The sequence below is a fragment of the Amblyraja radiata genome, chromosome 35 (assembly GCF_010909765.2).
Source record: "Amblyraja radiata isolate CabotCenter1 chromosome 35, sAmbRad1.1.pri, whole genome shotgun sequence".
NCBI lineage: Eukaryota > Metazoa > Chordata > Chondrichthyes > Rajiformes > Rajidae > Amblyraja > Amblyraja radiata.
Genome location: NC_045990.1, coordinates 404929 through 432788, shown reverse-complemented (window position 1 = coordinate 432788; position 27860 = coordinate 404929). Strand labels below are relative to the sequence as shown.

The window sequence follows — 27860 nt, the reverse complement described above, 5'->3', positions numbered from 1 at the left end:
AACCTGTGGAGCTGCAGTAAGTAAGTAAGTAAGTGCGTGGCCTGTCCCACTCTGCGGCAACTGTGAGCGTCAGTAACTGAAGCACGTAAAACCATCACGTTGTGTGACATACACGCTGACGTATGCTGTCCTGCGGGTGATGCCCGGTTACGGTTAGTGTTAGGATCAGGGTCAGGGTTAGGACCAGGGTTAGGGTTAGGGTTAGGATCAGGAATAGGGTTAGCGTTAGGGTTAGCGTTAGGGTTAGGGTTAGCGTCAGGGTTAGGGTTAGCGTCAGGGTTAGGGTTAGCGTCAGGGTTAGGGTTAGGGTTAGTGTCAGGGTTAGGGTTAGGACCAGGGTTAGGGTTAGGACCAGGGTTAGCGTCAGGGTTAGGGTTAGGACCAGGGTTAGGGTTAGGACCAGGGTTAGGGTCAGGGTTAGGGTTAGCGTCAGGATTAGGGTTAGTGTCATGGTTAGGGTTAGGACCAGGGTTAGGGTCAGCGTTAGGGTTAGCATCAGGGTTAGGGTTAGGATTAGAGTTAGGGACCACAGATAGGCTGTAAAGTATGCGACCAGCGATGCACTGCACATTATCCCACACACGTTAGGGACAATTTATACAAACCCTAACCCTGGTCCTAGCCCTAGCCCTAGCCTAACCCTAGCCCTAGCCTAACCCTAGCCCTAACCTAACGCTAACCCTAACTTGGTTGATAGGCTTGGTATAAGTATAAATTGTCCCCAACATCTGCATTTATCCCACAGACAATGTTACTAAAACAGATGATGTGGCCTTTGTGCAGTACCATTAGTGGGATCCAGCTGCCACAGGCTGCGACAACAAATGGGGGGCATCGGGGAAAGTGGGAGGGGGGGGGGGGGGAGAATGGGGGAGAAGGGGATGTGAAGGGAAGGGGTGGGAGTAGAGAAGGGGGAGAAGAGTGGGGAAGGCAGGCAGAGGGGGGAGGATGGGTAGTGGGGGGGGGTGAGTGAGTGAACTGTGAGTGCACCAGCCTAGTGAGTGAGATGCGAGTGCAATGTTTAAGAAACATTTAGATGGGTCGGTGTATAGGTTAGGGTTGGAGGGAAATGGGCCAAGTGCAAGCAGGTGGGACTAGTGTCGATGGGGCAAGTTGGTCAGTGTGGGCAAGTTGGGCTGAAGGGCCTGTTTCCACACTGTGACTCTATGACTATTACACCAGGATATGGTATTGCAATCCCAAGGCCCTCTATTCACCGGTGAATGCCTCTGATATTGATGGGGGTGAACTAATAGAAGCATGTTCCAAAATGACTGACCCCCAACCCAGGCTAGAAGTGGTCAGATTAAGCTGGCGTTTGAATACTTTCTCAGCAACTTTGGCCGTGGTTTGTAAGAGTCCTTGTCTTTAGCTCCACCTCCCAGTGCCCTGACCCCACCCGAGACCCAACCTCCTTCCCTCCAGATCTGAGAGATTGGAAAGCAGTGTGTGGTTACTGGGCTCAGAGCGCCTTCCTAAACCAGCAGAATAGTCGCAGCGAGAACCTTCGGACCATGGGGGCGACCTGTGTCTGGAGGCTGGGGCTCTACCCTCTGATGTGGAGTGTGGCAGCCATTCTGAGAGAAACTCCTTCCAACCTGGATGTCAAGAGTGAGTTTGTTATTGTAGATATTAGATCCTTAGCCCATGTAAGCCTCATGATAATAACCCTTCTCAAGGGGCCTTGATGTTTGCTGGCCATGACACGAATTGTCGCTGGTGAAAATACAAACAGCATTGCTGTTCATTGTTGGGGATGTTGCACAGACAAGAAGGCAGGGTGCTTTAGTTTAAAGAGGGCACCCTACTGTTTTACTGTGAAACATACCCTGTTTATATGGGTGATACTGAACTTGTAACTAGAGGGTCTAACTTTGCACAGTGGCTGATTTCTCTCATGTTTTAGAACATGTGGGAGAGTGTGGTCTGAAGAGATGCCCTTCTCTCTAATTGCTTTGCAGAATGTTTTGAATTAGTGATCAATACTTTTGGTGGGAGGACTGTGTGGTTAGTTTGTGTTGCTGTTGCTGGAGAAATATTACTTTGTTGTGACTCACACTGAATCCAACAAGGCCATTCGGCCCCCCTCCCCCTGCTAGCTCTTTGATATCGTGGCCAATGTCCATTCCTCAATCGACAAATAACACGGACAGTTTTATACGATCACTCTGCAGTTTGCTTGCTGCTACCCCAGTCAGAATCACTTCATGAATTGTGGACCACCTGAGGCCCACCTGTCGGGGACAACGTTTTGTTTGTCTGGTTCCAAGCCAGACTTCTCTTACAATAAATAGCACAATGGGAATATGGGTCTGGAGACTTTGTTTTAATGAAAACGCTAATGTTTAAGGTGAAGGGGAAAAGATTTAATAGGAACCTGAGGGGTAACTTTTCCACACAGAGGGTGGTGGGTGTATGGAACGAGCTGCCAGAGGAGGTAGTTGAGGCTGGGATTACCCCAATGTTTAAGAAACAGTTAGACAGGTACATGGATAGGACAGGTTTGGAGGGCTATGGACCAAACGCGGGCAGGTGGGAATAGTGTAGCTGGGGCATGTTGTTCGGGGTGGGCAAGTTGGGCCGAAGGGCCTGTTTCCACACTGTATCACTCTGACTCCATACCCTTCCAGCCCTGAAGTATCAGTCCAATGTTCCAGGGATTAAAATTGTTAATGTACCAGCTGAGCAAAGTTCCTTTGTTAGAGGCTGTTGTTTTATTTATTTTCAAGAGGTTTGCTTTTAAATGCTCCCTATTTTTTACAGTTACACCTATGTTAACTCCACATTGCATTTACATAGTCCCTGAGCCATCCAACAACTTTAATGGTTTTGTCACATATCAGCAGTACATTTATTAATAATTTAGCATGTAGTTTTGGAGACCAGGATTGCAACATCCTCAGCTGGACTTGAACCAGAAAACAAATGCAACAATTTGCAAAAACACAAACGCTTGGTTTGCAGAATGTTTTCGCTCTGCTGCAGCAAGATAACACAATTAACTGTAAGTCAGAACAAACTGTGAGCTGAGCTTGTTTGTCACAATTACCAGCAGTGATGTTAGCAGTGGGCCTTATCTAACCACACATGTGTCTCCGTTGATGACTGGGAATGGGCATGGGAGCCTCTGGATAAGGGCTCGCTGACAAGTGTGGCCAGCGTTGTAATTAATTGATTTCATGTTTGTGTCTCTGGATGATCTGCTCCCCACCTTCCATTCAGAGAGACAGAGAGTTGTGGTCATTACATTCTTCCCTGGGACTGCACCCAATGTTCCCCGAATCTGCCTTATCTAGTGTTGTGGATGAGTAAACAGGTCCAGGTACACAGGAGATACAGGTCCTTGTATAGTGGGGATTCAGAGCATGATTCCAGTGTGGTCAGGCCATTTGGCCCACTATGCCTCGTGCTAGATCTGTACTAGAGTAACATCAGTTCCATCCTATATCAGTAAACAACAACAAACTTGACTTGCGTAAACCTGACTCTGCAAATTTTTAAAGCAGTTCTCAAGATGGTGACACAATAATAAGATATTAACGGTATTTATTGACAAGTATTTGGTGCCTTCATGCCCACGTTGGTTGTTGCAAACAGCCTATCACCGCTGGCCACTCGCTCCAGCCCCACATTAAGGTTCAGCCACAAGTGCTCAATAACAACTCCAAGGTCAGGTGCACTCATTGGCCGTATCTACACGGGTTATGATCGGTGAGAATGTGGGTAAAAGGGGCTTTCTGTCGTGGTCCTATAAGTGGATACAGTATGTACTGTATAGACACAAATGCTGGGGTAACTCAGCGGGACAGGCAGCATCTCTGGAGAGAAGGAATGGTAACGTTTCAGGTCGAGACCCTCCTTCAGACGATTGAATTATTAACATGTGTCATGTTACAAACAAGGAATCTCTGACTGAAGGAGAATTCTTTTAGGAACGGGACCCTTATGTAGACGGCCAGAAACCTTTTCCCCAGGGTGGAACTGTCAATTATTAGTGGGCATCGCTTTCAGGGCAAGGTTTAAAGGAGATGTGTGGGGCAAGATTGTGTTTACACAAGTGTTGGGGTGGGGGCGTTTAAGAGGCTTTTAGACAGGCACATGGATATGCAGGAAAATGGAGGGATATGGATCGCGTGCAGGCAGAGGAGGTTAGTATATCTTGGCATCATGTTCGGCACGGACATTGTGGGCTGAAGGGCCTGTTCCTGTGCTGGACTGTTCTGTGTATCCCAATGTCTGCTTGTCATTGAAAACAATGGGAGCTGTTCCCTGACACCCAGATAATCCCACCCCAACCCCACCCACCCCAATCTCAACCTACCCCCCAATCCTCACCTACCCCACCCCCTCACACCTCACCTCCCACTTTCCCCCACACCCACCTCCCCTCCCACCCCACCCCCCCAATCCCCACCTACCCCCACCCGCACTGTATCTCTAAACTAAACTAAACCTAACGTCTCTTGCCAGTCCTACAGGTAACAACAGTAGCAGCGGACAAGTTGAAATGCTTCACGCAGACGCTGGAGGACTTCACCTGCGTGTGGGACGAGCAGGACTGGAGCGACGGCAGGCAGTACCGCTTCTTCTACCAGTACCAGTAGGTAGTCCGAGCCTCTGCCCCAGTCTGACACAAGCCGCTGCCCCAGTCTGGCACAAGCCCCTGCCCCAGTCTGACACAAGCCCCTGCCCCAGTCTGGCACAAGCCCCTGCCCCAGTCTGACACAAGCCCCTGCCCCAGTCTGACACAAGCCCCTGCCCCAGTCTGACACAAGCCCCTGCCCCAGTCAGGCACAAGCCCCAGCCCCAGTCTGACACAAGCCCCTGCCCCAGTCTGACACAAGCCCCTGCCCCAGTCTGACACAAGCCCCTGCCCCAGTCTGCCACAAGCCCCTGCCCCAGTCTGACACAAGCCCCTGCCCCAGTCTGGCACAAGCCCCTGCCCCAGTCTGACACAAGCCCCTGCCCCAGTCTGACACAAGCCCCTGCCCCAGTCTGCCACAAGCCCCTGCCCCAGTCTGACACAAGCCCCTGCCCCAGTCTGACACAAGCCCCTGCCCCAGTCTGACTCAAGCCCCTGCCCCAGTCTGGCACAAGCCCCTGCCCCAGGGCGATACCAGCGTGCCTCTGAGTGACCGGCTCCGTCTCACACCAGGGGAGGGCAGGGCAGCCGATGGCTTGACCAGCAGGTACTTCCAGACTCACCTGTAGCATTGCCCAGTTTGGGGATGGATCAGTGTGGACAATAAAGGCTGGCATTGGCAGCAATCTCCGCAACTGGTGAAAGTATAAAAGCTGCTCCAGAACCTCTCGTGGCATAGACACATAGACAATAGGTGCAGGAGTAGAGGCCATTCGGCCCTTCCAGCCAGCACCGCCATTCAATATGATCATGGCTGATGACCCAAAATCAGTACCCTATTCCTGCTTACGTAGCTAACTCTTGAATATACCCAGTGAATTGGCCTCCACTGCCTTCTGTGGCAGAGAATTCCACAGATTTACAACTCTCTGGGTGAAAAAGGTTTTCCACACCTTAGTCCTAAATGGCCGACCCTTTATTCTTAGACTGAGCAATGCTAAACCAAAGAATTGGGGTCAACTAGAATCTTCCAGACTGACAGAACTGAGTGGACGGAAGTTAAAGCATTTTTATATCCACCTGATGTGTCTCTGTGAATTAGCAGCACAGAAAGAGGCCATTCGGCCCATCGTATACTTGCCCCCTGCCCTCGTTTCTCAGCTGTTCTCTGATACGTTTCTTGTTACCACAGGGACGGCGAATCAAAGAAAGAATGTCAACTGTCGGTGGAGACACTCGGTGGTAACACCACTCGCCACATCTGCTCTCTGCCCTTAGTGGAGGTGTCTTTGTTTGCCCCGCTGGACATCGATGTGTTGCTGAACACCAGCATCATCATGAGCAAGAGGGACTTGTACATAAACCACATGGGTAGGTCCATCCTCGACCTTCTGCCCAATCCCTGGGATCACAAGGTCCGGCCCTTGGTTCACGTCTAGTCCACTTGAGATCTATTCAGTTGGCCTGTAGTCCACAACCTATCAAAGCTTCATGGCCCAAGTGACAAACATCACAATGTCCAGAATCATTCTATAAATGCTGTTGGGAAACTAGGCCATTCGGCCCATTGAATCCATACTGTCAGACTATCAGACGTATTCCCTTTGTCCCACCTTTCTCCAAACCTCTCTTCAACCTAAAACTAAGCTGTTTTCCTACTTTCAAAGTTGGACGAGGGATCTTTGACGTGAAACGCGAACTCTATTTCTCTCCCCACAGATGCTGCCTTACCTGCTCAGTGTCTCCAGCATTTTCTGTTTCTGTTTCAGATTGCCAATATTTTGATTTCCAAAAAGGGACAATTGTGCGCCCCACCCACTCACCCTCTCTCTGTGGCCCTGTAATTATTTCCCTCCCTTCAGGCACATCCCACATGCTCTTCAATGCTACCTGAGATAGACATAAAATGCTGGACTAACTCAGCAGGACGTCACCCATTCCTTCTCCCCAGAGACGCTGCCTGTCCCGCTGAGTTACTCCAGCATTTTGTATCTATCTTCAGTTTAAACCAGCATCTGCAGTTCCTTCCTACACAATTGTATCTTCCTTCACAATTGGCCAAAGTCCCAAAACGGAATAGATACTTGCGGCAGCACAACAGAAAGGTAAACACCGTACTCTAGACACCGTTGTAAAACTAATGGTTCAATATATAAAAACAAACAATACAGTATAAAGCCAAAACCAATGGCCTCCAAGTCCCTGGTGCAATCATTGCAGTTTGTAGTTGGAAATGTATTTCTGGTGTTCAATAACTTGATGGTTGTCAGGAAGAAACTGTTCCTGAACCTGAAGGTTAGTTTTCAGGTTCCTGTTCCTTCTTCCCGATGGCAGGAGTGAAATGAGAGTGTGGCCAGGGTGGTGTGGGATATGGGCTGAACATGGGCAGGTGGGACTGGTGTAGATGGGGCATTTTGTTGGGCAGTGGTCATTGGGTTGAAGGGGCTGTGTCCGAGCTGTGTGGCTCTGTATCTAACTGTGACTTCTCCTCATCAGTGGTGTTGGACCCTCTCACCAATGTGACAGTACGGCCGACTGGGAAAGCTGGTCAGCTTCATATCCGCTGGTCACCACCCCCCTTTAAATACCTGGGAAACTCCTTGATGTACGAGGTCAACTTCTCCATGGTCAGCTCCAGTGTGCAGAAGGTACTGGTCGCAGTCTGCCCGTGTCCACTCACTCCGTCCACTCAATCCGTCGGACCACAGTGAGAGGTGGACATTGCAAATTATCAACACAGAAGGCTGTGGAGGCCATAAGTCAGTGGATATTTTTAAGGCAGTGATAGATAGATTCTTGATTAGTACGGGTGTCAGGGGTTAAGGGGAGAAGGCAGGAGAATGGGATTAGGAGGGAGAGATAGATCAGGTATGATTGAATGGTGGAGTAGACGATGGGCAGAAAGGTCTAATCCTGTTCCTATCATTTATGAACATGAAAATTAAGGCAGCGTAGGTTGATGGAGGAAGTGAGACATCATCTGTGATGCACCTGGGACCAGGTGGGTTGATGGAGGAAGTGGTACCTGGGACTAGCGTCACACCTGTCTGGGTCCCGCTGTGTGGTGAATATGTAAATCCACACCTGATGCAGGAGGGAGGTCTCTTGAACTCTTGTGCAGGTGGCCATGGGGGAACAGGTATCTGTAACGTCTCTACTCTGTAGGTGGAAACGGTCAAAGGGAAGACGGAGTGCACCATTGTGAAGCTGAAGCCCCAGACGAAGTATGTGGTCAGGATCCGGGCAAAGCCAGATGGAGTGTCCATGGACGGATACTGGACGTCCTGGTCCAAGCCAGTGTCTGCCTTCACTGATTCAGGTACTGCTCTCAGCCACCTCACCTGGTGATCTACTGCTCAGCACCACATGGCCTAGTGAGGCTGGCTGTCCCAGCAAACTTCTTCATGAAGGAGACAAAGACCTGTCCTGTTTCTTGCCCAGAAAGGGGGAGCAGGGAGGGGGGAGCAGGGAGGGGGGGAAGGGGGCAGAGGGGGACTCTAACACTGACACTAACTCTAACACTGTGCGTTGCTGCCTTGCAGATCTGGACCCGCTGATCATCAGTTTGACCACCGTGCTCATCCTGATCACCGCCCTGCTGCTGCTGATGGTTCTCCTCTCCCACCGCAGGTACACCCCACCTCCACAGGTACACCCCACCTCCACAGGTACACCCCACCTCCACAGGTACACCCCACCTCCACAGGTACACCCCACCTCCACAGGTACACCCCACCTCCACAGGTACACCCCTCCCACGCAGGTACAATCCTCCTCCACAGGCACACCCCACCTCCACAGGTACACCCCTCCCACGCAGGTACAATCCTCCACAGGTACACCCCACCTCCACAGGTACACCCCTCCCACGCAGGTACCCACCTGCCCCACCAGGTGTACCCCTCTCACTGCAGATACACACCTGCCCCACCAGGTACACCTCTCCCACCACAGGTACACCCCTCCCACTGCAATTACACCCCTGCCCGGCAAGTACACGTGTTCCACCACAGATACACCTCTCCCATCGCAGGTATTAACCAGCAACTGCAGTTCTTTATTTCTACGCACCAGAGATGAAGGGGAAGGATGACATTTTTCCTTGCTGCAGCTTCACTGGTATATTACCACAACAACTATAAACACACGACACATTGAGGGGTATTCCGAGTGAACCAGACCGTGACGTGCATGACCCCAGTACATCGTGCTACATTGGAGAGCCAAGTCCAAGGTGGTTCTCACTACAGAAACCTGGATGGGAAATGCAAGGTTTATCTTGGTTCAGCGCTGAACTCAATCCTTGTCATTCACAGGATGATAAAAGAAGTCTTCTGGCCACGGATCCCCTCCCCGGACAACATGTTTGACGGCCTGTTCACCGTGTACCAGGGAAACTTTCAGGTAAATCATTCTCATTCTCCTCCGTCCACCACCTTGTTCCCACAGAGGGCTGTGCAGACCAAGTCATGTGGGTATATTTAAAACAGTGATTGAAGGATTCCCGATTTGTACGGGTGTCAGAGGTTATACGGAGAAGGCAGGAGAATGGGGTTAGGAGGGAGAGATAGATCAACCATGATTGAATGGCGGAGTAGACTTGATGGGCCGAATGGCCTAATTTATGGCTTTTTCCTCTCACTCTCTCGTGATTGTATGCCCCATTGTCACCTTCCCCTCATCCAACAATGAAGCGTAGAACACATTCCATTTCTCCAGAGTTGCTGCGGGTCGCACTGAGTTACTCCAGCACGTGTCTCTCTTCACTGAGTTACTCCAGCATTTGTGTCCATCTTCACTGAGTTACTCCAGCATTTGTGTCTCTCTTCACTGAGATACTCCAGCATTTGGTGTCTATCATTTCCAGTGTGCTAACTGCACCATGTCCACTTTCCCTGTGAGTGACCGCATTGTTTCCTCTCTGCAGGAGTGGCTTGGCCAGAAAACCGTGCAGGTCTGGTGGAACCAGCAGTTCTTCAGCACCGATGACCCTTCCACGGCCCTGGAGGTGTTGTCCGAGATCAAGACGTTTCCGCCATGCTTGGCCTGGGGCAAACGTCACGACATCTTCCACGATGATCGCACCTTCCTGCTGTGTGAGTCTGAAGCCTTCAAGTTGCAGCATCAGTGGGGACCAATGGATGGGAGTAAGACCCCAGACCCCCTGGTGTCAACAGCCAACAGCAGGGCAGCCTATGTAGTCCTGAACCAGAACCTGGTGCCCAATGACCACGGGCTTCCTGAGGCCCGTAGCCCCGGTCAGGGCGGCAGCGACGTGTCAGAGGAGGAGATGCCACTACAGTTGTTGTTCATGGACCCTGGCATGAAGTGTCGGAAGGAGCCCATCCCTGAGGAGGGGGAGGGGATCTCCCTGCAACTCCCCTCCCTCTCCCGACAGTCCTCGCAGTCCAGCGGAATTGGCCGGGAGAGTCCAGACTCCTTCGCAACGTTCGACTATGCCAAGTGTGATCCCACTGGACGCCTCCTGTACCCCAATCCCACGGAGGGAGTTTTGGGGAACACAAACCACCCATATCTCCTCATGCTGGACTCGGGAGTCTCTGCCGATTTCAGCATCAACTACTTCCCATCAGACATCAGTAAGTCAGATGCTGACATTTACACCAATCTCTGTAAAAGAGAAGATGTCCGTGAGAATATCCTTGCCCCAAATGCCCTCCATGTCCAGGCCTGAGTGGCAGCAGACCTTGCTAGAGAGAACTAGCCCACAGTGGGGCAGCACAGAGCTGAACTCCACCTATTGTTGGCCCAGAGGGTGGGCAGGGCACACAGGTGGCCCCACCTGCTACCTGGGGACTCTACAGGTGAAGCGGCCAACTCACCTTGACGTGCAGGGTTGATAGACCCGTGCAACTCACACAGGGACAGCTGCAACATTGGGCCACAGAGGGACTTCCTCAAGGAACCAGCATCTTCCCAAAACAACACCCAGAAAACAGTCTGCTCAGCACGAGTTCATGCAGTAGGGTGCAGAGGAGGGAGAGATGGAGACTTATGGTCCACCATGGGTGTGGCCGCACAATCAACCTGACGGTGAGAGATGGACAATTATACCTGCAGGACGGACATGCCGAGGAGATGGTGGGACAGGCAGACAAGGCTCCTTTCTGGGGAAACCACATTCAGGACCAATCCCAAGGATGTTGGCAGTGGTTGAGTGACTCAGTGGGAGCCCACAGTGCTAACTCTGCCTTGGTTGCGAGCGCTTGCCTCTCAGTGAGGTCTGAGGGTCAGGGTGAGGTCTCCACACCCTCTCTGGAGATAGACCATCCTGAGCGCACTGCACTGTGGGTCACCTGCACTGAGATGCTCAGCAACAAACAGCACAACCAACTTCTGCCCAACTGGCTCAGCAACAAACAGCACAACCAACTTCTGCATCCCAGAGCTAAACCTCATGTTCACAGGGTTATAGGAGCAGAATCAGACCATTCGGCCCATCGAGTCTACTCCGCCATTCAATCATGGCCGATCTATCTCTCCTTCTCAACCCCATTTTCCCGCCTTCTGGAGAAAACAAGCAAACTGGAGGAACTCAGCAGTCCAAACCTGGGACAGAGACGTGTAATATCCATGTGAGCTCGCCATCGCTCCACAGATGGTAACAAAAGGCATCAACAACAAACCGTCAGCAAGAAACTATCATGAATGAGAGCAGAGTTTTACAAAACTACTGTCAGTCAGTCCAGCAGCAGATGTTTAGTGAGGGACTGCTCACTCTATTTAAACAACCTTTTACATTTGTTAGTCCAAAACCATTTGGTTCGAAGAGCACATTACTGTAAATATAACTGATTTATAGAAGTATTTTCTTAAAAAACATATTTTATTACGAACTTTATGATGTAAATGTTTTTATTCAACTATTACCTGATCCTTATTTTGTACAGATTTGTTTATATAAATAAACCTGAAATTGATTTATTTCGCATCTTTGCACTTATTTAAATCCATAAAATATGTTTGCGTCATTTTAAAAACAATGAGGGGCAGTTCTGAGTCTGAGGTTTGTACAGAGGGAAGGTGGACATGCTGTGAACTCGCAGAGTCCATGTACAGGCCACAGCAGTGAGGCAAAATAATATACTGGCCAGAATGTAGACGCAGGGAACTGCAGGTGCTGGTTTACAAAGGAAAGGTACGAAGTGCTGGAGTAACTCAGCGGGGCAGGCAGCATCTCTGGGGAACGTGGAATAGGTGACGTTTCAAGTCTGAAGAACGATCCTGAAATGTCCCCCATCCGTGTTCTCCACAGATGCTGCCTGACCCGCTGAGTTACTCCAGCACTCTGTGAAACGTCACCTGTCCATGTTCTCCACAGATGCTGCCTGACCCGCTGAGTTACTCCAACACTCTGTGAAACGTCACCTATCCATGTTCTCCACAGATGCTGCCTGACCCGCTGAGTTACTCCAGCACTCTGTGAAACGTCACCTATCCATGTTCTCCACAGATGCTGCCTGACCCGCTGAGTTACTCCAGCACTCTGTGAAACGTCACCTATCCATGTTCTCCACAGATGCTGCCTGACCCCCTGAGTTACTCCAGCACTCTGTGAAACGTCACCTATCCATGTTCTCCACAGATGCTGCCTGACCCGCTGAGTTACTCCAGCACTCTGTGAAACGTCACCTATCCATGTTCTCCACAGATCTTTAATTTATGAGAATGTTTTGATTTAGAGCACTGTTGAACTCCTGGATATGCTGTCAACTTGCTCATCAGCAGGTGAGCATTGTTGAAATGTTGTTATCTGGCCTTTCATCACTGGGTGGCTTTGTCCACATGGCCTTGACCTTCCCCAGTGTTCTGTATACCTGTACCTTCTGATCATGGGCTCCATCACAAGGCCACTTCTGCTAGGTAGTAACTGACCAGGTGAGGTTCAGCTCCATAGCTAGTGGCTGCCAACCCCCACCTTCACCCCTTCTTCCCAACACCATCAGACTGGGGAAGGATTACCAAGGAAGATGTCATGATCCATTTAAATAAGCACATGTTGAAAGCAAGTGGAGTGCTGGAGCTGGGCAGCACGGTGGTGCAGCGGTAGAGTTGCTGCCTCACAGTGCCAGAGACCCGGGTTCAATCCCGACTACGGGTGCTGTCTGTATGGAGTTTGTACGTTCTCCCTGTGACCGTGTGGGTTTTTTCCGAGATCTTTGGTTTCCTCCCACACTCCAAAGACGTACCGGTTTGTAGGTTAATTGGCTTGGTGTAAATGTAAAATAGTCCCTAGGCCAGTGTGCGTAGGATAGTATTAATGTGTGGGGATCGGTGGGCAGCAGGGACCCGGTGGGCCGAAGGGCCTGTTTCGGCACTATCTCTAAACTAAACGAGACACAGTGGTGAGGCCACATCAGGGTGTGTAGTTCAGATGCAATGTGCTCACATGCACGATCGGTTATCTCGTCCTCCCACATCTCTCGTAGTTCTCGCTCGTCCCGTGACACACACTGGGTCAAATGTGTCGTGACGATAAGATGGAAGGCTGATGGCGGGAGAGAGGCCTGATCTCTGAGGAACCCTGCCATTGAAGATTAAACATTCTCTCCACGAGTTCTTGCACAGTAGAAATCCCAAACCTCATGAACCAATTACCTGTGTGGTGTCAAAATCCCTGGAACACAACACAGAAATAACGAGTGCCCATTTTAACGCCGTCGGTCGCTGAGACCACATTGTACATTCCTGTGTACACGTGCGTCAGGAATACTGGAGTGATGCTGTTATCTCTCGAGGACACAGCAGTGCTGCTGTAGATGGAGATCAGGCATTTGAAAAACAACATGTGTGTACATGGTGCCTTTGCTGCAGTTAAAGATTCCTTATTTATGTATTGGTTGTTCAGGTTCTTGAAGTGAAGGACTTGCTGGACTTTCTCCTGTGGTATTTAATACCCAAAGGCACAGGGGAGCCTGGTGCAAGTATCGGCCAAACCAAGAATTGTAGACTTTAGACAGCATAATGGTACAGTGGATGGAGCCACTGCCTCACAGCGCTGGAGACCCAGGTTCGATCCTGACCTCGGGTGCTGTCTATGTGTGATTTGCATGTTCTCCCTGTGACCAAGTGGGTTACTTCTGGGTGCTCCAGTTTCCTCCCACTGCTGTATAGTCAGTCGTACAGCATGGAAACCGGCCCTTCGGCCCAACTTGCCCATGCTGACCAACATGCCCCATCTACACTAGTCCCACCTTCCCGCATTTGGTCCAAATCCGTCTAAACCTGTCCTGTCCAAATGTTTCTTGAATGGCGAGATGTATGACTGTCTTCACAACTGGTCTCTGCACTGCAGAGACCATGGGATGATCATCCCTCCCCTCCTCCCCTCCAGGGCTGCCTGTCCAACCTCCCTCTTCACTGAGGCAGGTCACAGCACCATGGCAATGGCGAGTTCACCCAAGTGATTCCTTATATTATCGCTTATTGTACTTTATTATAATGCTTTTTATTAGTGCAGTTTTCAGATGTTTTAAATCACGTGTAATTGTATTTTCTTTTATAATGTTGTCTGTTAGATGTGAGAGAGCAGACACTCGCTACTGGTGGGGAAGTGTAACAGATGTCCATCAGGAGAGAAACACACAAATAAAAGAACAAACAGCTGTTTTTATTCCACTGTTGTGTCAACGAGTAACATCAAAAACAACTCTTCCTTGCAATTGGAAAAACAAAACTCACTTGGTTTCTTTTAAACCTCACGAGAAGAGTAACCAGTGTCTCCTTTGTGAAGATCTCCCCATTTGTGAAGATCTGCCCCTTTGTGAAGATCTGCCCCTTTGTGAAGATCTCCCCATTTGTGAAGATCTCCCCCTTTGTGAAGATCTCCCCATTTGTGAAGATCTGCCCCTTTGTGAAGATCTGCCCCTTTGTGAAGATCTGCCCCTTTGTGAAGATCTCCCCATTTGTGAAGATCTCCCCCTTTGTGAACAGCTGCGCCTTTGACCACTGATACTAGACCCGGCGTGTGCCTTGTGCCTGTCCATGTGGCAACAGTAGGTAGAGATCCCCTGGGGCATAGATACATTCAGTTTCTTCATTGTAGACAGTTCCTTCTCCGGCTCGCTTGTGTTAACGTACATTTTACTAGAATGATGCCTGCATTACAGAATATTTCCTACATCAAGGACTAACAGAATCAAGGGATATGGGGAGAAAGCAGGAACGGGGTACTGATTCTGGATGATCAGCCATGATCACATTGAATGGCGGTGCTGGCTCGAAGGGCTGAATGGCCTGCATATATTGTTTATGTTTCTAGTGTCCATTTGGTCTAAATGTTGACCAATCTGATCCTAGTCATTCACATTTCCAAACCAGACCATCCACCAATGATCACTCACCTCTCCTTGGGAGCCACATCCCTGCCCCATCTATATTGGTTTTAGAAAGGAATGGTACATCAGTGGGCTTCACAGCAAATTAATTATCTCCAAAGTAAGGTTTCAGAGCCTGTGTTAGCAAACTGGGCTTGTGGTAGAGTTGTCAGTGGGAGAGTAATTGTAAAACAAATAGCTGTTAACTCAAGGTCTGTAATTAAAGTTGAGAATGACAGAGAGCAGAAGATTAAGTTCTTGTGTTGTGGTTTGCAGCTGAATACAAAGCGCTGGAGTGTCTCAGCGAGTCAGACAGACAGCGTCTGTGGAGGGTATGGTCAGACAATGTTTCGGTTCGGGACCTTCTTTCTGATCATCGGTTTAAACCAGCATCTGCAGTTCTTTTCTACACAGTTCCTAAATGTTCTTGTCTTTGACGTGGGCCATAACTCATTCACCTGTTCCTTCCTGCGGTCCCCACGTACCCTGGGCCACTTCACCCCCCCTCTCTTCCACTGTTACACGACGGACATGTGAGATATTGTCGGCATCACAGAGCAGTTCCCAGGTTTGGTTGTCCGGGATATGAGGGGCGTTTGTCTCTCCGGCTTCACTCTTCTCCAGTCCAGAGAACGAAACACGGAAGCTCTGAGCACCGGCCACTGCACTTTGCTGCTCGCTCACCCTGCACCTCACTGGGAAGTATCGCTCCATCACCTGAAGGCCCAGGTCTGCCGCGCTCTCCCTCTCAGCCTGTGTCTGGGGGGGGGGGAGGTTAGAAGTGAAAATACATTAGTGACCGATGCGCAGACTGAAAGATCGGTGAGCGAGGGGACTGGCCAGGAGCAGTCAAGGTTCTACATGTGGTTTGTGAGCCGCAGTCACACAAGACTGCACCTGGAGTATTGCGTACAGTTTTGGTCTCCTAATCTGAGGAAAGACATTCTTGCCATAGAGGGAGTACAGAGAAGGTTCACCAGACTGATTCCTGGGATGGCAGGACTTTCATATGAAGAAAGACTGGATAGACTCGGCTTGTACTCGCTAGAATTTAGAAGATTGAGGGGGGGATCTTATAGAAACTTACAAAATTCTTAAGGGGTTGGACAGGCTAGATGCAGGAAGATTATTCCCGATGTTGGGGAAGTCCAGAACAAGGGGTCACAGTTTAAGGATAAGAGGGAAGTCTTTTAGGACCGAGATGAGAAAATCATTTTTTACACAGAGAGTGGTGAATCTGTGGAATTCTCTGCCACAGAAGGTAGTTGAGGCCAGTTCATTGGCTATATTTAAGAGGGAGTTCGATGTGGCTCTTGTGGCTAAAGGGATCAGGGGGTATGGAGAGAAGGCAGGTATGGGATACTGAGTTGGATGATCAGCCATGATCATATTGAATGGCAGTGCAGGCTCGAAGGGCCGAATGGCCTCTACTCCTGCACCTATTTTCTATGTTTCAGATGCTGTAAACCGCAGTGAAACACAAACAGCTGGAGGTACTCAGCGGGTCGGGCAGCATCTTTGGGGATGGTGAGTGTAGCAGGTTCGACTAGTCCCTCTGCCTCCACAGATGCTGCCCGACCCACTGAGTTCCTCCAGCACTTTCTTGTGCTCTGGTTTGAACAAGTTTAATTTTACAAAATTTAAACTTGCCCCACATTTAATTTTTAAACCTATGGCCTGTCGGCATTGAATTTCCACCCCGGAAAAACAAAAGTTCAGACTGTCTACCCTATCTATGCCTCTCACATATACGTATTCTATAAATGTCTATCAGGTGCCCCTCAGACTCTGATGCTCCAGTTTGTGTTTGTACACCTTTTTGTAGTTAATACTCTCTCATGCAGGCAGCATTCTGGTGAAATGTACGTTAACACAAGCGAACTGGTGAATGAACAGTCCACAATGAAGATAGACATAAAATGCTGGAGTAACTCAGCAGGACAGGCAGCAACCCTGGATAGAAGGAATAGAGAATGTTTCACAGAGATAAGGAAGGGTAAGGTGTGAAAACGAGACAATAAATGTTTGTGGGCTGTGGGCGTTCCTGGTGAGGCTAACGTCTATCCTCCACCTTTGACAGTCACCTGGTGTCACAAGGAACTGCAGATGCTGGTTTACAATAAAAGCCAATGTGTTGGAGTAACTCAGCGGGTCAGGCATCATCCTGGTAAACCTCCTCCGCACCCTTTCCAAAGCCTCCACATCCTTCCTGCAATGGGGTGACCTGAACTGCACACAATACTGACCAAAGAAGCTTCTTCTGACTTTATCTACGTTAATTAATTCTGTTTCATGCTCCCAGTGAAATCCTCATGCTTGTCTATCCCATCACCAAGTCTGCTGACAAAACTAGCGTGTTTCTCTCATAGATGGATACAAAATGCTGGAGTAATTCAACGGGACAGGCAGCATCTCCGGAGAAGAAGGAATGGGTGACGTTTCAGGTCAGGACACATCTTTGTGTTTCTCTCTTTCCCAATTCTGTACAAGGCCTAGACCTCAAACACTGCATTTTCTCTTGTCACAGACGTTGTCTGAGCAGCTGTTTAAGAAGGAACTGCAGATGTTTGAAAATAGAAGGTAGACAAAAATGCTGGAGAAACTCAGTGGGTGAGGCAGCATCTATGGAGCGAAGGAAATAGGCGACATTTCGGGTGGAGACCCTTCTTCAGAATGATGTGTGGGTATGGGGGGTGGGGAGGGCGGGAAGAAGAAAGGAAGAGGCGGAGACATTAGGCTGAGGGAGAGCTGAGAAGGGGAGGAGAAAGGAGGGACTACCCTAACTTCTCTAATGTCAGGTAGTCCCTACTTTCTCCTCCCCTTCTCAGCCCACTGTCTCCGCCTCTTCCTTTCTTCTTCCTGCCCCCCCCCACCCTCACATCAGTCTGAAGAAGGATCTCAACCCGAAACATTGCCTTTTCCTTCGCTCCATAGATGCTGCCTCACCCGCTGAGTTTCTCCAGCATTTTTGTCTGAACAGCTGAGTTTTTCTGTGAATCCCTTGTAACAAATTTATTAATATAAACGCTCACAAATGTTATCCTTAAAATCCAAAATGTTCTCAAATGTGTTCCTGTAATTACATCGCCCCCATATATTTCCATCTGTTTGCCCTCTATTGCCTTTTCTGTTCTCAAAACCTTTCCCTGATCAAACTTTTAAGGCAAAGTTTTAAATTGAGAATTGCAACAAGGGGGTGGAAACTCAGAACAAGTCGAGAGCAAGAGTTACATACTGTTTGTTGTCTTTGTTCTTGATGCATTTCTCCCAGCACTGCCCGGTCTGACCTGACTGGGAGAATGCAAAGTTTTGCTCTGTATCTCAGTACATGGTCATGGAACGCTTCAGCAAGGCTACAGGCCATTTGGCCCATCCTGTCCATGCTAACTGTTGGCACACTGCCCCATTTGTCTGCATTTGGTTCATATACCTCCAAACCCTTGCTATCCATATTTGTCCAATTATCTTAAAACTAATTGTAATGGTATCTGCTTCTATAGCTTCCTCTGGCAGCTTGTTCCAGATACAGATGACCCATTAAGTGAGCTGGGGTCCCTCTTAAATCTCTCCCCCTAAGCCTGTGCCCTCTAGTTTTAGAATCCTCAACCTCAGGAAAAAGACTGAGTATTCACTTTGTCTATGTCACCATGACCATATATATCCTGTGCAACAACATGCCATACATGTGACAATTATAAACTGAGATTGATGTTGTTTGGTGCAGAAGTGCATTTAGGGACGGCACAGTGGTGCAGAATAGCGGGGTGGCGGGTATAACTGCTGCCTCACTGTGCCAGAGACCTGGGTTCGATTCTGACCTCAGGTGCTGTCTGTGTGAAGTTAGTACATTCTCCCTGTGACAGCGTGGGTTTCCTCCAGTTGCTCCGGTTTCCTCCCACACATGCCAGAGGCTTGTAGGTTAATTGGCTCTGTAAATTGTCCCTAGTGTATAGGATAGTGTTCGTGAACAGGGTGATCGATGGGCGAAGGGCCCGTTTCCATGCTGTATCTCTAAAGCCTAAATCTCTCCCCTCACCTTAAGCCTGTGCCCTCTAGTTTTAGAATCCTCTACCCTGAATAGAAAGAGTTCACTCTATCCTTGTCACTGTGACCATGTGAGACAACACACCACACAAATAGTGAAAGGCCTGGATAGAGTGGATGTGGAGAGGATGTTTCCACTAGTGGGAAAGTCTGGGACCAGAGGGCACAGCCTCAGAATTAAAGGAAGTCCCTTTAGGAAGGAGATGAGTAATTTATTTAGTCAGAGGGTGATGAATCTGTGGAGGCCAAGTTAATGGATATTTTTAAGGCAGAGATAGATGTATCTGTAAACTATGGACGATTCGATTGTAAATGTGTATTGTCTTTCTGTTGACTGGTTAGCACGCAACAAAAGCTTTTCACGGTACCTCGGTACACGTGACAATAAACTCAACTAACTAGATTTTTGATTCGTACGGGTGTCACGGGTTGTGGCTGTGGGGAGAAGGCAGGAGAATGCAGTTGGGAAGGAGAGATAAATCCGCCATGATTAAATGTCGGAGTAGACTCGATGAGCTGAATGACCCAATTCTGAATGAATGAAGATTGTATTGTCACAAGTGAAATTCTTTGCTTGCATTCGCAAGGTATGCATATAGCCGCCACATAAGGGCGATGAGTTATAAAGTCTCCCCCCCGCCATACCCCGACCTTGGAGCCAGCACCACCATTCAATATGATCATGGTTGATCATCTAAAATCAGTAGATACTAAAAGCTTGAGTAACTCAGCAGGACAGGTAGCATCTCTGGAGAGAAGGATTTGGGTGACTTCTCTTCAGTGTGAAGACGGGTCTCGACCCGAAACGTCACCCATTCCTTCTCTGCAGAGATGCTGCCTGTCCTGCTGAGTTACTCCAGCATTTTGTGTGCACCTTCGATTTAAACCAGCATCTGCAGTTCTTTCCTACACATCTGAAATCAGTAACACTTTCCTGCTTTCTGCCCATTTCCCTTGATTCCGTTAGGCCAAAGAGCTAAATCTAACTCCCTTGAAAACATCCAGTGAATTGGCCTCCACCACCTTCTGTGGCAGCGAATTCCACTAAATATTGCTCACTTCTGAACGAGCGGTGGGTGACCCGTGGTACTGGGGCAGAGGGCGAGGCTGGCTCTGATATACCTGTAGGGCTACAATGAGCTGGCACGGTGTGGAGGGTCCCAGAGCCTGGGTCGCCCAAGCGGCGCTGTCCCGGAGCAGGGCGGCGAGGAGAGCCGCTTTACCGGCCACGTCCCGCCCGCCGCCGCCCGCCAGCATCTCGTCGGCACCGTCGAGCAGCAGGAGTGAAGGTGGGGGTCCGGGGTTCTGGTGCAGAGAGGCCAGGGTGTGCAGGACGTCCCGCACTGAGTGCGGGTACACCAGCTCTACCCGCCGCAGGCAGCGCGGCTCCAGAGGCAGCAGCGCGGCAGGCAGCGCCTGGATGGGCCGAGGGGCCAGGAATAGCACACGCCCTCCCTGCTGCTCGGCCGCCGCTGCCGCCGCCTGGAACAGCAGCGATGTCCGGGCAACTGAGCGCTGACCCAGCACCAGGCAGCTGCTGCCGGCCCGGATCCACCCCAGCCCGGAGTCGGGGTAGAGGCCGGTCCCGCCGGTGATACCCGGAGCCTCGGGACCCCCGCTAACCCCGGGACCCCCAGTAACTCCAGGACCCCCAGTAACTCCGGGAACCCTGAGACCCCCACTAACCCCAGGACCCCCAGTTACTCCGGGATCCCCACTAACTCCAGGACCCCCAGTTACTCCAGGACCCCCAGTAACTCCGGGACCCCTGAGACCCCCACTAACCCCGGGACCCCCAGTTACTCCAGGACCCCCAGTAACTCCGGGACCCCTGCGACCCCCACCAACCCCGGGACCCCCAGTTACTCCGGGACCCCCAGTAACTCCAGGACCCCCAGTTACTCCGGGACCCCTGAGACCCCCACTAACCCCGGGACCCCCACTAACCCCGGGACCCCCACTAACCCCGGGACCCCCAGTTACCCCGGGACCCCCACTAACCCCGGGACCCCCAGTTACTCCGGGACCCCCACTAACCCTGGGACCCCCGGTGCTACCGGAGCCGCCGGTGGTCCCAGGCCCGCTGGTGTTGCCCACCCACCGGTCGGCGCTGCTGAAGGAGCCGAGGACGTGCAGCAGCGCCGCCGCCATCGCCAGCCCTCCTCCACCCTCCCCTCCTCCTCTTCCTGCTTCAAACGCAGCATTTCCCGCGCAGCTTTGACACAACAACAACAACAACAACCCTGTGCATTTGTGTAGCCGCCCGTGTAATCCCCACAGTTAGAATGTTGCTGGAGCAGGAACTGTCTAAAACACACACAAGCTGCAGTAACTGAGCCTGGACACAAGGGACTGGTCAGCAAGTGATGTCCATCTTCACTGTGGCCACAATGAGACCCCGCCCCCCCCCATGGGACTACATTTCCCACAATGCCGAGTGGCAGAAGCGCATGCGCCGTGCGGCCTGGGGCGGCGGGGTTGATGACGCGACGGCGGGGTTGATGACGCGGCGTGCGGGGTTGATGACGCGGCGTGCGGGGTTGATGACGCGGCGTGCGGGGTTGATGACGCGGCGGCGGGGTTGGTGACGCTGCGGCGGGGTTGATGACGCGGCGGCGGGGTTGGTGACGCGGCGGCGGGGTTGATGACGCGGCGTGCGGACGGCGGCGGCTCAGTCGGCGGGTGGGCGGTGCCGTGGAGGGAGGTCCTTCGCGCTCGGGCGTCAGCTCGCACTGTGGGCCGGCGGGACCACTCGCTTCCGCAGCTTCACCTCAGGCCTTGCCCGTCCATCCATCCCTCCAAACCCCTCTCTGTCTCGGCCTGCGTTACCTTGCCGCGCTGCTCGGATGGCGGTGAGAGTGGCCGCACTGGGCGGCCGGAGCCTGGGCCTCGGCCTGTTGCTGCTGCTCGTTGCCGCCGCCGCCGCCACGGAGGTGAAGCGGCCCCGCGGCGTCTCCCTGCAGAGTGAGTACACGCCGGGCCCCGGGCCCTGCTACTAGTGTTGATTTTAAAGGCGCGCTGCCTAGCAACCGTGCAGAGGGTGGAATGTAACAATACTGCAGGAAGCGGCCTGCATTGCTGCCTGTGACTGATGCAACAGGGCATGCATGCATGCATGGACACATAGACAATAGGTGCAGGTGTAGGCCATTCGGCCCTTCGAGCCTGCACCGACATTCAGTATGATCATGGCTGATCATCTAAAATCAGTACCCCGTTCCTGCCTCTCCCCCTAACTTGATTCCGTTAGCTCTAAGAGCTATAACCAACTCTCTCTTGAAAACATCCAGTGAATTGGCCTCCACTGCCTTCTGTGCCAGAGATTCACAACTCTGGGTGAAAAAGTTGTTACCACTTCTCAGTCCTAAATGGCCTACCCCTTATTCTTAAACTCACCCCTGGTTCTGGACCCCCCCCCCCCCAACATCGGGAACATGTTTCCTGCATCTAGCCTGTCCAATCCCTTTTGTATGTTTCTGAAGGTTCCCTCTCATCCTAAATTCCAGTGAATGCAAGCCCAGTCGATCCATTCTCTCATCATATGTCAGTCCCGCCATCCCGGGAATTAACCGGGTGAACCCACGCTGCATTCCCTCAATAACAATAATGTCCTTCCTCAAATTGCAACTAATGCAACGCTGCCAGCTTGCCCACTCTGCTGCACATCTGGAATACATTACAGCAAAAAAAAAAAATCAGTAAGGTGCCACCACTTTGGGATTGTACTACAGGCCTCTCAACACCCAGTGGAAGATAGAGGAAGAGATATCTGGCCAGATGCAAAAGCTCCAGGCTCTTCGTAAAGGACGACTTTAACTTTCCCAAAGTTTTCCAGACTGCAACTTTCTTGGTACAAAAAGTGTAGATGAGGCAGAATTTATTAGTGGGGTCTGTAGTTGGACTGTGGACACCACAATGTCTACAGGCCAAGTGCACGAGTTGTAATGGGAAATGAGTAGGAAGGAGCTAATTGATATCAGAGGGTGGTGAATCTGGAATTCCTTTGCACATAAGGCTGTGGAGGCCAATTCTGACCGACTGAAGCCAGTTGCAGATGGAGGCCTCATGGATGGCGGTGTCATGGCCAGAGCATGGACTCTGCTCCTGACACAGCTGTAAGAATAACAAAATTAGGAAGTGTGGCAGTCAATAGTGGGGACTCCAGGTGTGGCTGAAACTGAGATTTTGGTTCCTCCCCTCCCCAGCACCTTCTGAACCAATGCCCAATCACCCATTTGCCTCATTTCCCAACTCCACCTCCCTGCCTCACCTGACTCCTTCTGCCTATCATCCCTCATCCTCCATGGTCCAATTATCATCTAGTGGCCCCTTGTCTCACCCCCACTCTTTATACCGACTTTCTCCCTTCACCCTAATGCAGGCTCAAACCCAAAATGCAATCTCCACAAATGCTGTCCGACCTGCCGAGTTGCTCCAGCAGTTTGTGTTTTGCACCAGATTCCAACATGTACAGATGTTTGTGCATTATAACAGCACTGTTGAAGAATAAGAATGTTCTTCCAATTGTCTGCTAAAGCACCCTATGTTGATCATAGATTCTCAGAAATATACAAAATTCCACAAGGACTGGACAGTTTAGATGCGGGAAGAATGTCTGCGTGGCTGGTGATTCTAGAGCAGGGGTCCTACCTTTTGGGATAACGGGACTCTATTTACGAAGGAATGAGAAGTTTCTTCACCCAGACAGCGTTGAACCCCTGGAATCCTCTCCTAAAATATTAAATGTATTCCAAACAAAGATGGAGGGCTTGAGGGAGAAAACTGGAACTGGGCAGTGAGCTTTGATGGTCAGTCATGATCACGTTAAACTGTGCAGCAGCTCCAAGCCCACTCCAGGTCCATGTTTCTGTTTCCAGGACTTGACTTTGTTTTGGAGCCTTTTCACCATGTTAATTATCTGATGCATCTGTAACAGCCACAGTACTTCAGTGTGAGGCACTTAATCTTAAAGGTATCTCAATCTCAGTTCCAGGTAAGTTGCCAGAGTGGTGATAGTTCGTGTGCTCTTTATGAGGCATGTTGGCAACTATGAGGATGCAGTTGCTGGTACCTTGACCTGGTTAATCTGGGGATTTATCAAGTTGCACATGAGGTGCTCGGCCGGCCGTTGGTGTAGGTACTGCAACTGTGAAGTGCCACTGTTTGTGCAATTAGATTCTTGCTGAGAACAAAACTGGGCTTTCAAGCCTCAGCGATCACAGGAGTGTGACGCGGGAAAGATGTCCACAATGTAGTTAAAATGCAAAGGTACACAAAATTGCTGGGGAAACTCAGCGGGTGCAGCAGCATCTATGGAGCGAAGGAAATAGGCGACGTTTCGGGCCGAAACCCTTCTTCAGACTGCGTAGTTAAAATGCAGCTGAGTAAGTGAAGGGAAGGCAGCTGTTGAAAGGGAATGGTGATGATGTGAATCGCTGAGAAATGAGACAGAGCCTTGTGGCTTTTTTGGAATATACCTGAATATTATTTGATTGTGGGATATTTGCTTAAAGCCAGAATGCTCCTTGTTTGTGGTGGAATTGGTATTTCATCAGCAGAGGATCAGCACTTATGCTTTCCTGAAGTTGTGAAAGATGCAGGGCACACAGGGGGCTCTCAAGCGACAACTCCTCTGATGAACATTTGTGCTCATTTGATCTTGTGAGTGACGCAAACATGTTGCTCGGTGATCTCTACCCTTTACTCTGAAGTTCCCTATCCTGAACACATAGTGGAATTCCCTGCCTATGTGCTGAATGCAGATATTTAACAATAGGTTTAAGGAAAGTAAAAATACTTGGCCAGGCCAATGGGCCTTTATGCTCATGTTAAGACTACATTTAAAAAAACTTTGGGTTTAAATCATACAAAATGGCGCTGGAAATTTGACAATCCTGCTGTACTGTGTGTGATCTTCTTTACCTACACTCTTGTACTTGAGTATGTTGTGTCTGTGTATAATAAGGTTTGGACTGAACTGTATGTACCCAGGTATTTCACTATACCCAGGTACATGTGACAAAGTAGCATTAAACCTTGACCCTCAGTCCATTGACTCTCACAATCGAACTGCTGCAGAAACATTATTTACAAGGGAAAAAGAACAGATTTTGACCCATAACTCTTCCTGTCCTTGTAGATCGACACTTTTATGAGGAGAACATACCATTTACGTGTTTGGACGGCTCCAAGACTATTCCATTCCACGAGGTGAACGATGATTACTGTGACTGCAAGGACGGCTCAGATGAACCAGGTTAGTGCTGCCTCTTTGCCTCTTGCGGCACCTCCTGGTGGCGCATCGTATTATTGCAGGTAGCATCTGAGAATCTGACCCACAGCCTGACATTTGCGCACAAAACATGTCCAGTGGATAATTGAAGTGTCCTTGGTCATCAATTATTAACCCTAAAAAACGACACAAACTGCTGGAGTAGCTCTGCGGGACAGGAACGGGATGGTAAGTTTGAGTCTGAAGAAGGGTCTTGACCCGAAACGTCACCCATTCCTTCTCTCCAGAGATAGACACAAAATGCTGGAGTAACTGCGGGACAGGCAGCATCTCTGGAGAGAAGGAATGGGTGACGTTTTGGGTCGAGACCCTTCAGATGCTTTAGTTGCACTTTTCTCCTGAGGGTTTCATGAGAACAAACTTTATTCCATACCTCAAATTTCTGAATTCTGTGAAAGAGAATTTCCTTTTCTCGAACTGCTGTAATGAGGCCTATTGTTAATGGACAGGAACACGTGCATTTTCCAAGGCCAGTACGCTATAACAATTAGTTAATGGATCTTATTAGTGATTGGAATTTCTGTAAATAATTTTTTGACCAAGTTCTGTGCACTTGCCTGTTTCATTCTCCGTGGGCCATTGTGGAGTTAATTTCTAAAACACCCGAGGGCAGAGACAGTAAGTGTCAGATTTGCAAACAATGATCCGACGTCTGGTGAAATATATTTACCAGGTAAAGCAGCATCAATGATCTTTCCAGAAAACCTAACAAGAAGTATCAGTTTAAGTTCACTGAGTTTGGGGCAAATGATTTCACAAAAATTTGCAGCTGGGCTACATGTGAAACTTAAGATTCACATTTAAGTAATCGTGGCATGTCATGTAATTTTAAAATAGTTTTTTAAATTGCAGCTTGAATTGTCTCAGGTTCCTTCCAGACGTGCTATCTTTAAACCTGTTTCTGGTGTTCTTTCAAGTGTTGTTTGCAGATTTATTTTTGGCCAGAAGTCTGAATGTAAGACTGTCGCTTACTTTCAAGTGCAAATTTAATTTGCCTGCAGATTTGTTAATGTATCTGATATTAAACCTGCCTGTTCCTTGTGGCGCGGTCGATAGTTGTGTGATAAAACTGTGAGTCTGTCTTACAGTGTTGGATGCTGGTTAAAACACAAAAGGGACAAATTGCTGGAGTAACTCAGCGGGTCAGGCAGCATCCCTGGAGAACTTTGATGTGATGTTTCAGGTTGAGACCCTTTTTTCGTCTGAAGGGTCTCGACACAAAATGTCCATTATTCATGTTCTCCACAGATGCTGCCTGACCTGCTGAGTTACTTCAGCACTCTGAAACGTCACCTATCCATCTTCTCCACAGATGCTGCCTGACCCGCTGAGTTACTCCAGCACTCTGTGAAATGTCACCTATCCATGTTCTCCACAGATGCTGCCTGACCCGCTGAGTTACTCCAGCACTGTGAAACGTCACCTATCCATGTTCTCCACAGATGCTGCCTGTCACTGAGTTACTCCAGCACTCTGTCCTAATGTCGGTTTGGCCAGTCAATCACTTGGCCAACAGTCTCTGTGTGCCCAGCTCCTGCACAGTCTGCCCCCTCTGCTGGTCACACGGGAAAGCTCGCTGAGGTACTTGCATGAAGGTCGCCGTGGAAATGCCTGATCTTCTTTCTTTTTGCCAGGAACATCGGCCTGTCCAAACGGCAGCTACCACTGCTCGAACGCTGGCCACAGATCTGAGTACATTCCCTCTTCCCACGTGAATGATGGCATTTGCGGTAAGTTCTCGTGCCAGGCTTGGCCAGTAATGGAAGCAACTTGATCTTGGGAATGGGCTAAACTGAACCATCCTACCACAGCTAGAGAGCAATCCTAAACTACTATCTACCTCATTGGTGACCCTCGGACTATCCTTGATCGGACTTTGCTGGCTTTACTGGCACTAAACATTATTCCTTTATCATGTATCTGTAAATACACTGTAAATGGCTCGATTGTAATCCTGGATTGTCTTTCAGCTGACTGGTTAGCACGCAACAAAAGCTTTTCGCTGTACATCGGTACATGTGACAATAAACAAAATAACTGAACTGACATCCTGTAATCGATGATGTTTTGCATTTTTTCCCCCCATCAAATAGAATTCAGTTACAGAACTCAGTAAAAATATATTTATTTCATTTTACTGCTATCTTGCATCAGCCTCTCCCTTCATTGCGCCATGTGGCATATAGCCAGTTGTTGGGGCAGTCACTGGGTCCAGGTCACCTCAATGATTATTCACTGCAGGATGAAGTAGTTCTGGCAACTTCCACAACTTTAGCTGCTGCTTGAGCTGCTGCCAGCAGAGTTGGCTGCTGGCTTGTGAACTGCCTGTGTAGGAGTTGCAGCAGCAGGCAATGTGGGTCCTGGTGACCAGGGAGATGCTGCTTGAAACCTGTCTTTATAAGTGATAGGAGCAGTAAGAGGCCATTCGGCCCATCACGTTTACTCCACCATTCAATCATGGCTGATCCACCTTTCCCTCTCAACCCCATTCTCCTGCCTTCTCCCCATAACCACTATCATCGCGCAAGGGCAGCACGGTGGCGCAGTGGTAGAGTTCCTGCCTCACAGCGCCAGAGACCCGGGTTCGATCCTGACTACGGCTGTT

The 27860-nt window shown here is 49.8% G+C and overlaps 3 protein-coding genes across 4 annotated transcripts in view; 2 read left to right on the top strand and 1 right to left on the bottom strand.

The window, feature by feature from the left end:
* Positions 1-1440: 1440 nt before the first annotated feature.
* Positions 1441-11530, top strand: epor (erythropoietin receptor). The gene is made up of 8 exons (XM_033050879.1): positions 1441-1611; positions 4471-4600; positions 5775-5953; positions 7079-7230; positions 7748-7901; positions 8125-8212; positions 8899-8986; positions 9510-11530. The coding sequence occupies exons 1-8, from the start codon at positions 1515-1517 to the stop codon at positions 10275-10277; spliced, it is 1656 nt and encodes a 551-aa protein (XP_032906770.1). The 5' UTR covers positions 1441-1514; the 3' UTR covers positions 10278-11530.
* A 2662-nt stretch (positions 11531-14192) lies between these two features.
* swsap1 (SWIM-type zinc finger 7 associated protein 1) lies at positions 14193-21114 on the bottom strand. Its single transcript, XM_033050816.1, has 2 exons — positions 20086-21114; positions 14193-15678 (listed from the first exon to the last, which is right to left on the bottom strand). The coding sequence occupies exons 1-2, from the start codon at positions 21112-21114 to the stop codon at positions 15370-15372; spliced, it is 1338 nt and encodes a 445-aa protein (XP_032906707.1). The 3' UTR covers positions 14193-15369.
* A 498-nt stretch (positions 21115-21612) lies between these two features.
* Positions 21613-27860, top strand: part of prkcsh (protein kinase C substrate 80K-H) — a 46017-nt gene continuing 39769 nt past the window's right edge. The window contains exons 1-3 of one of the 2 annotated variants that reach the window (XM_033050737.1): positions 21613-21927; positions 25103-25219; positions 26890-26985. In XM_033050737.1, coding sequence (XP_032906628.1) covers positions 21810-21927; positions 25103-25219; positions 26890-26985 — 331 coding nt within the window. In that variant the 5' untranslated portion in view covers positions 21613-21809. The remainder of the gene's footprint in view (positions 21928-25102; positions 25220-26889; positions 26986-27860) is intronic. The other variant, XM_033050738.1, reaches the window with a different exon arrangement.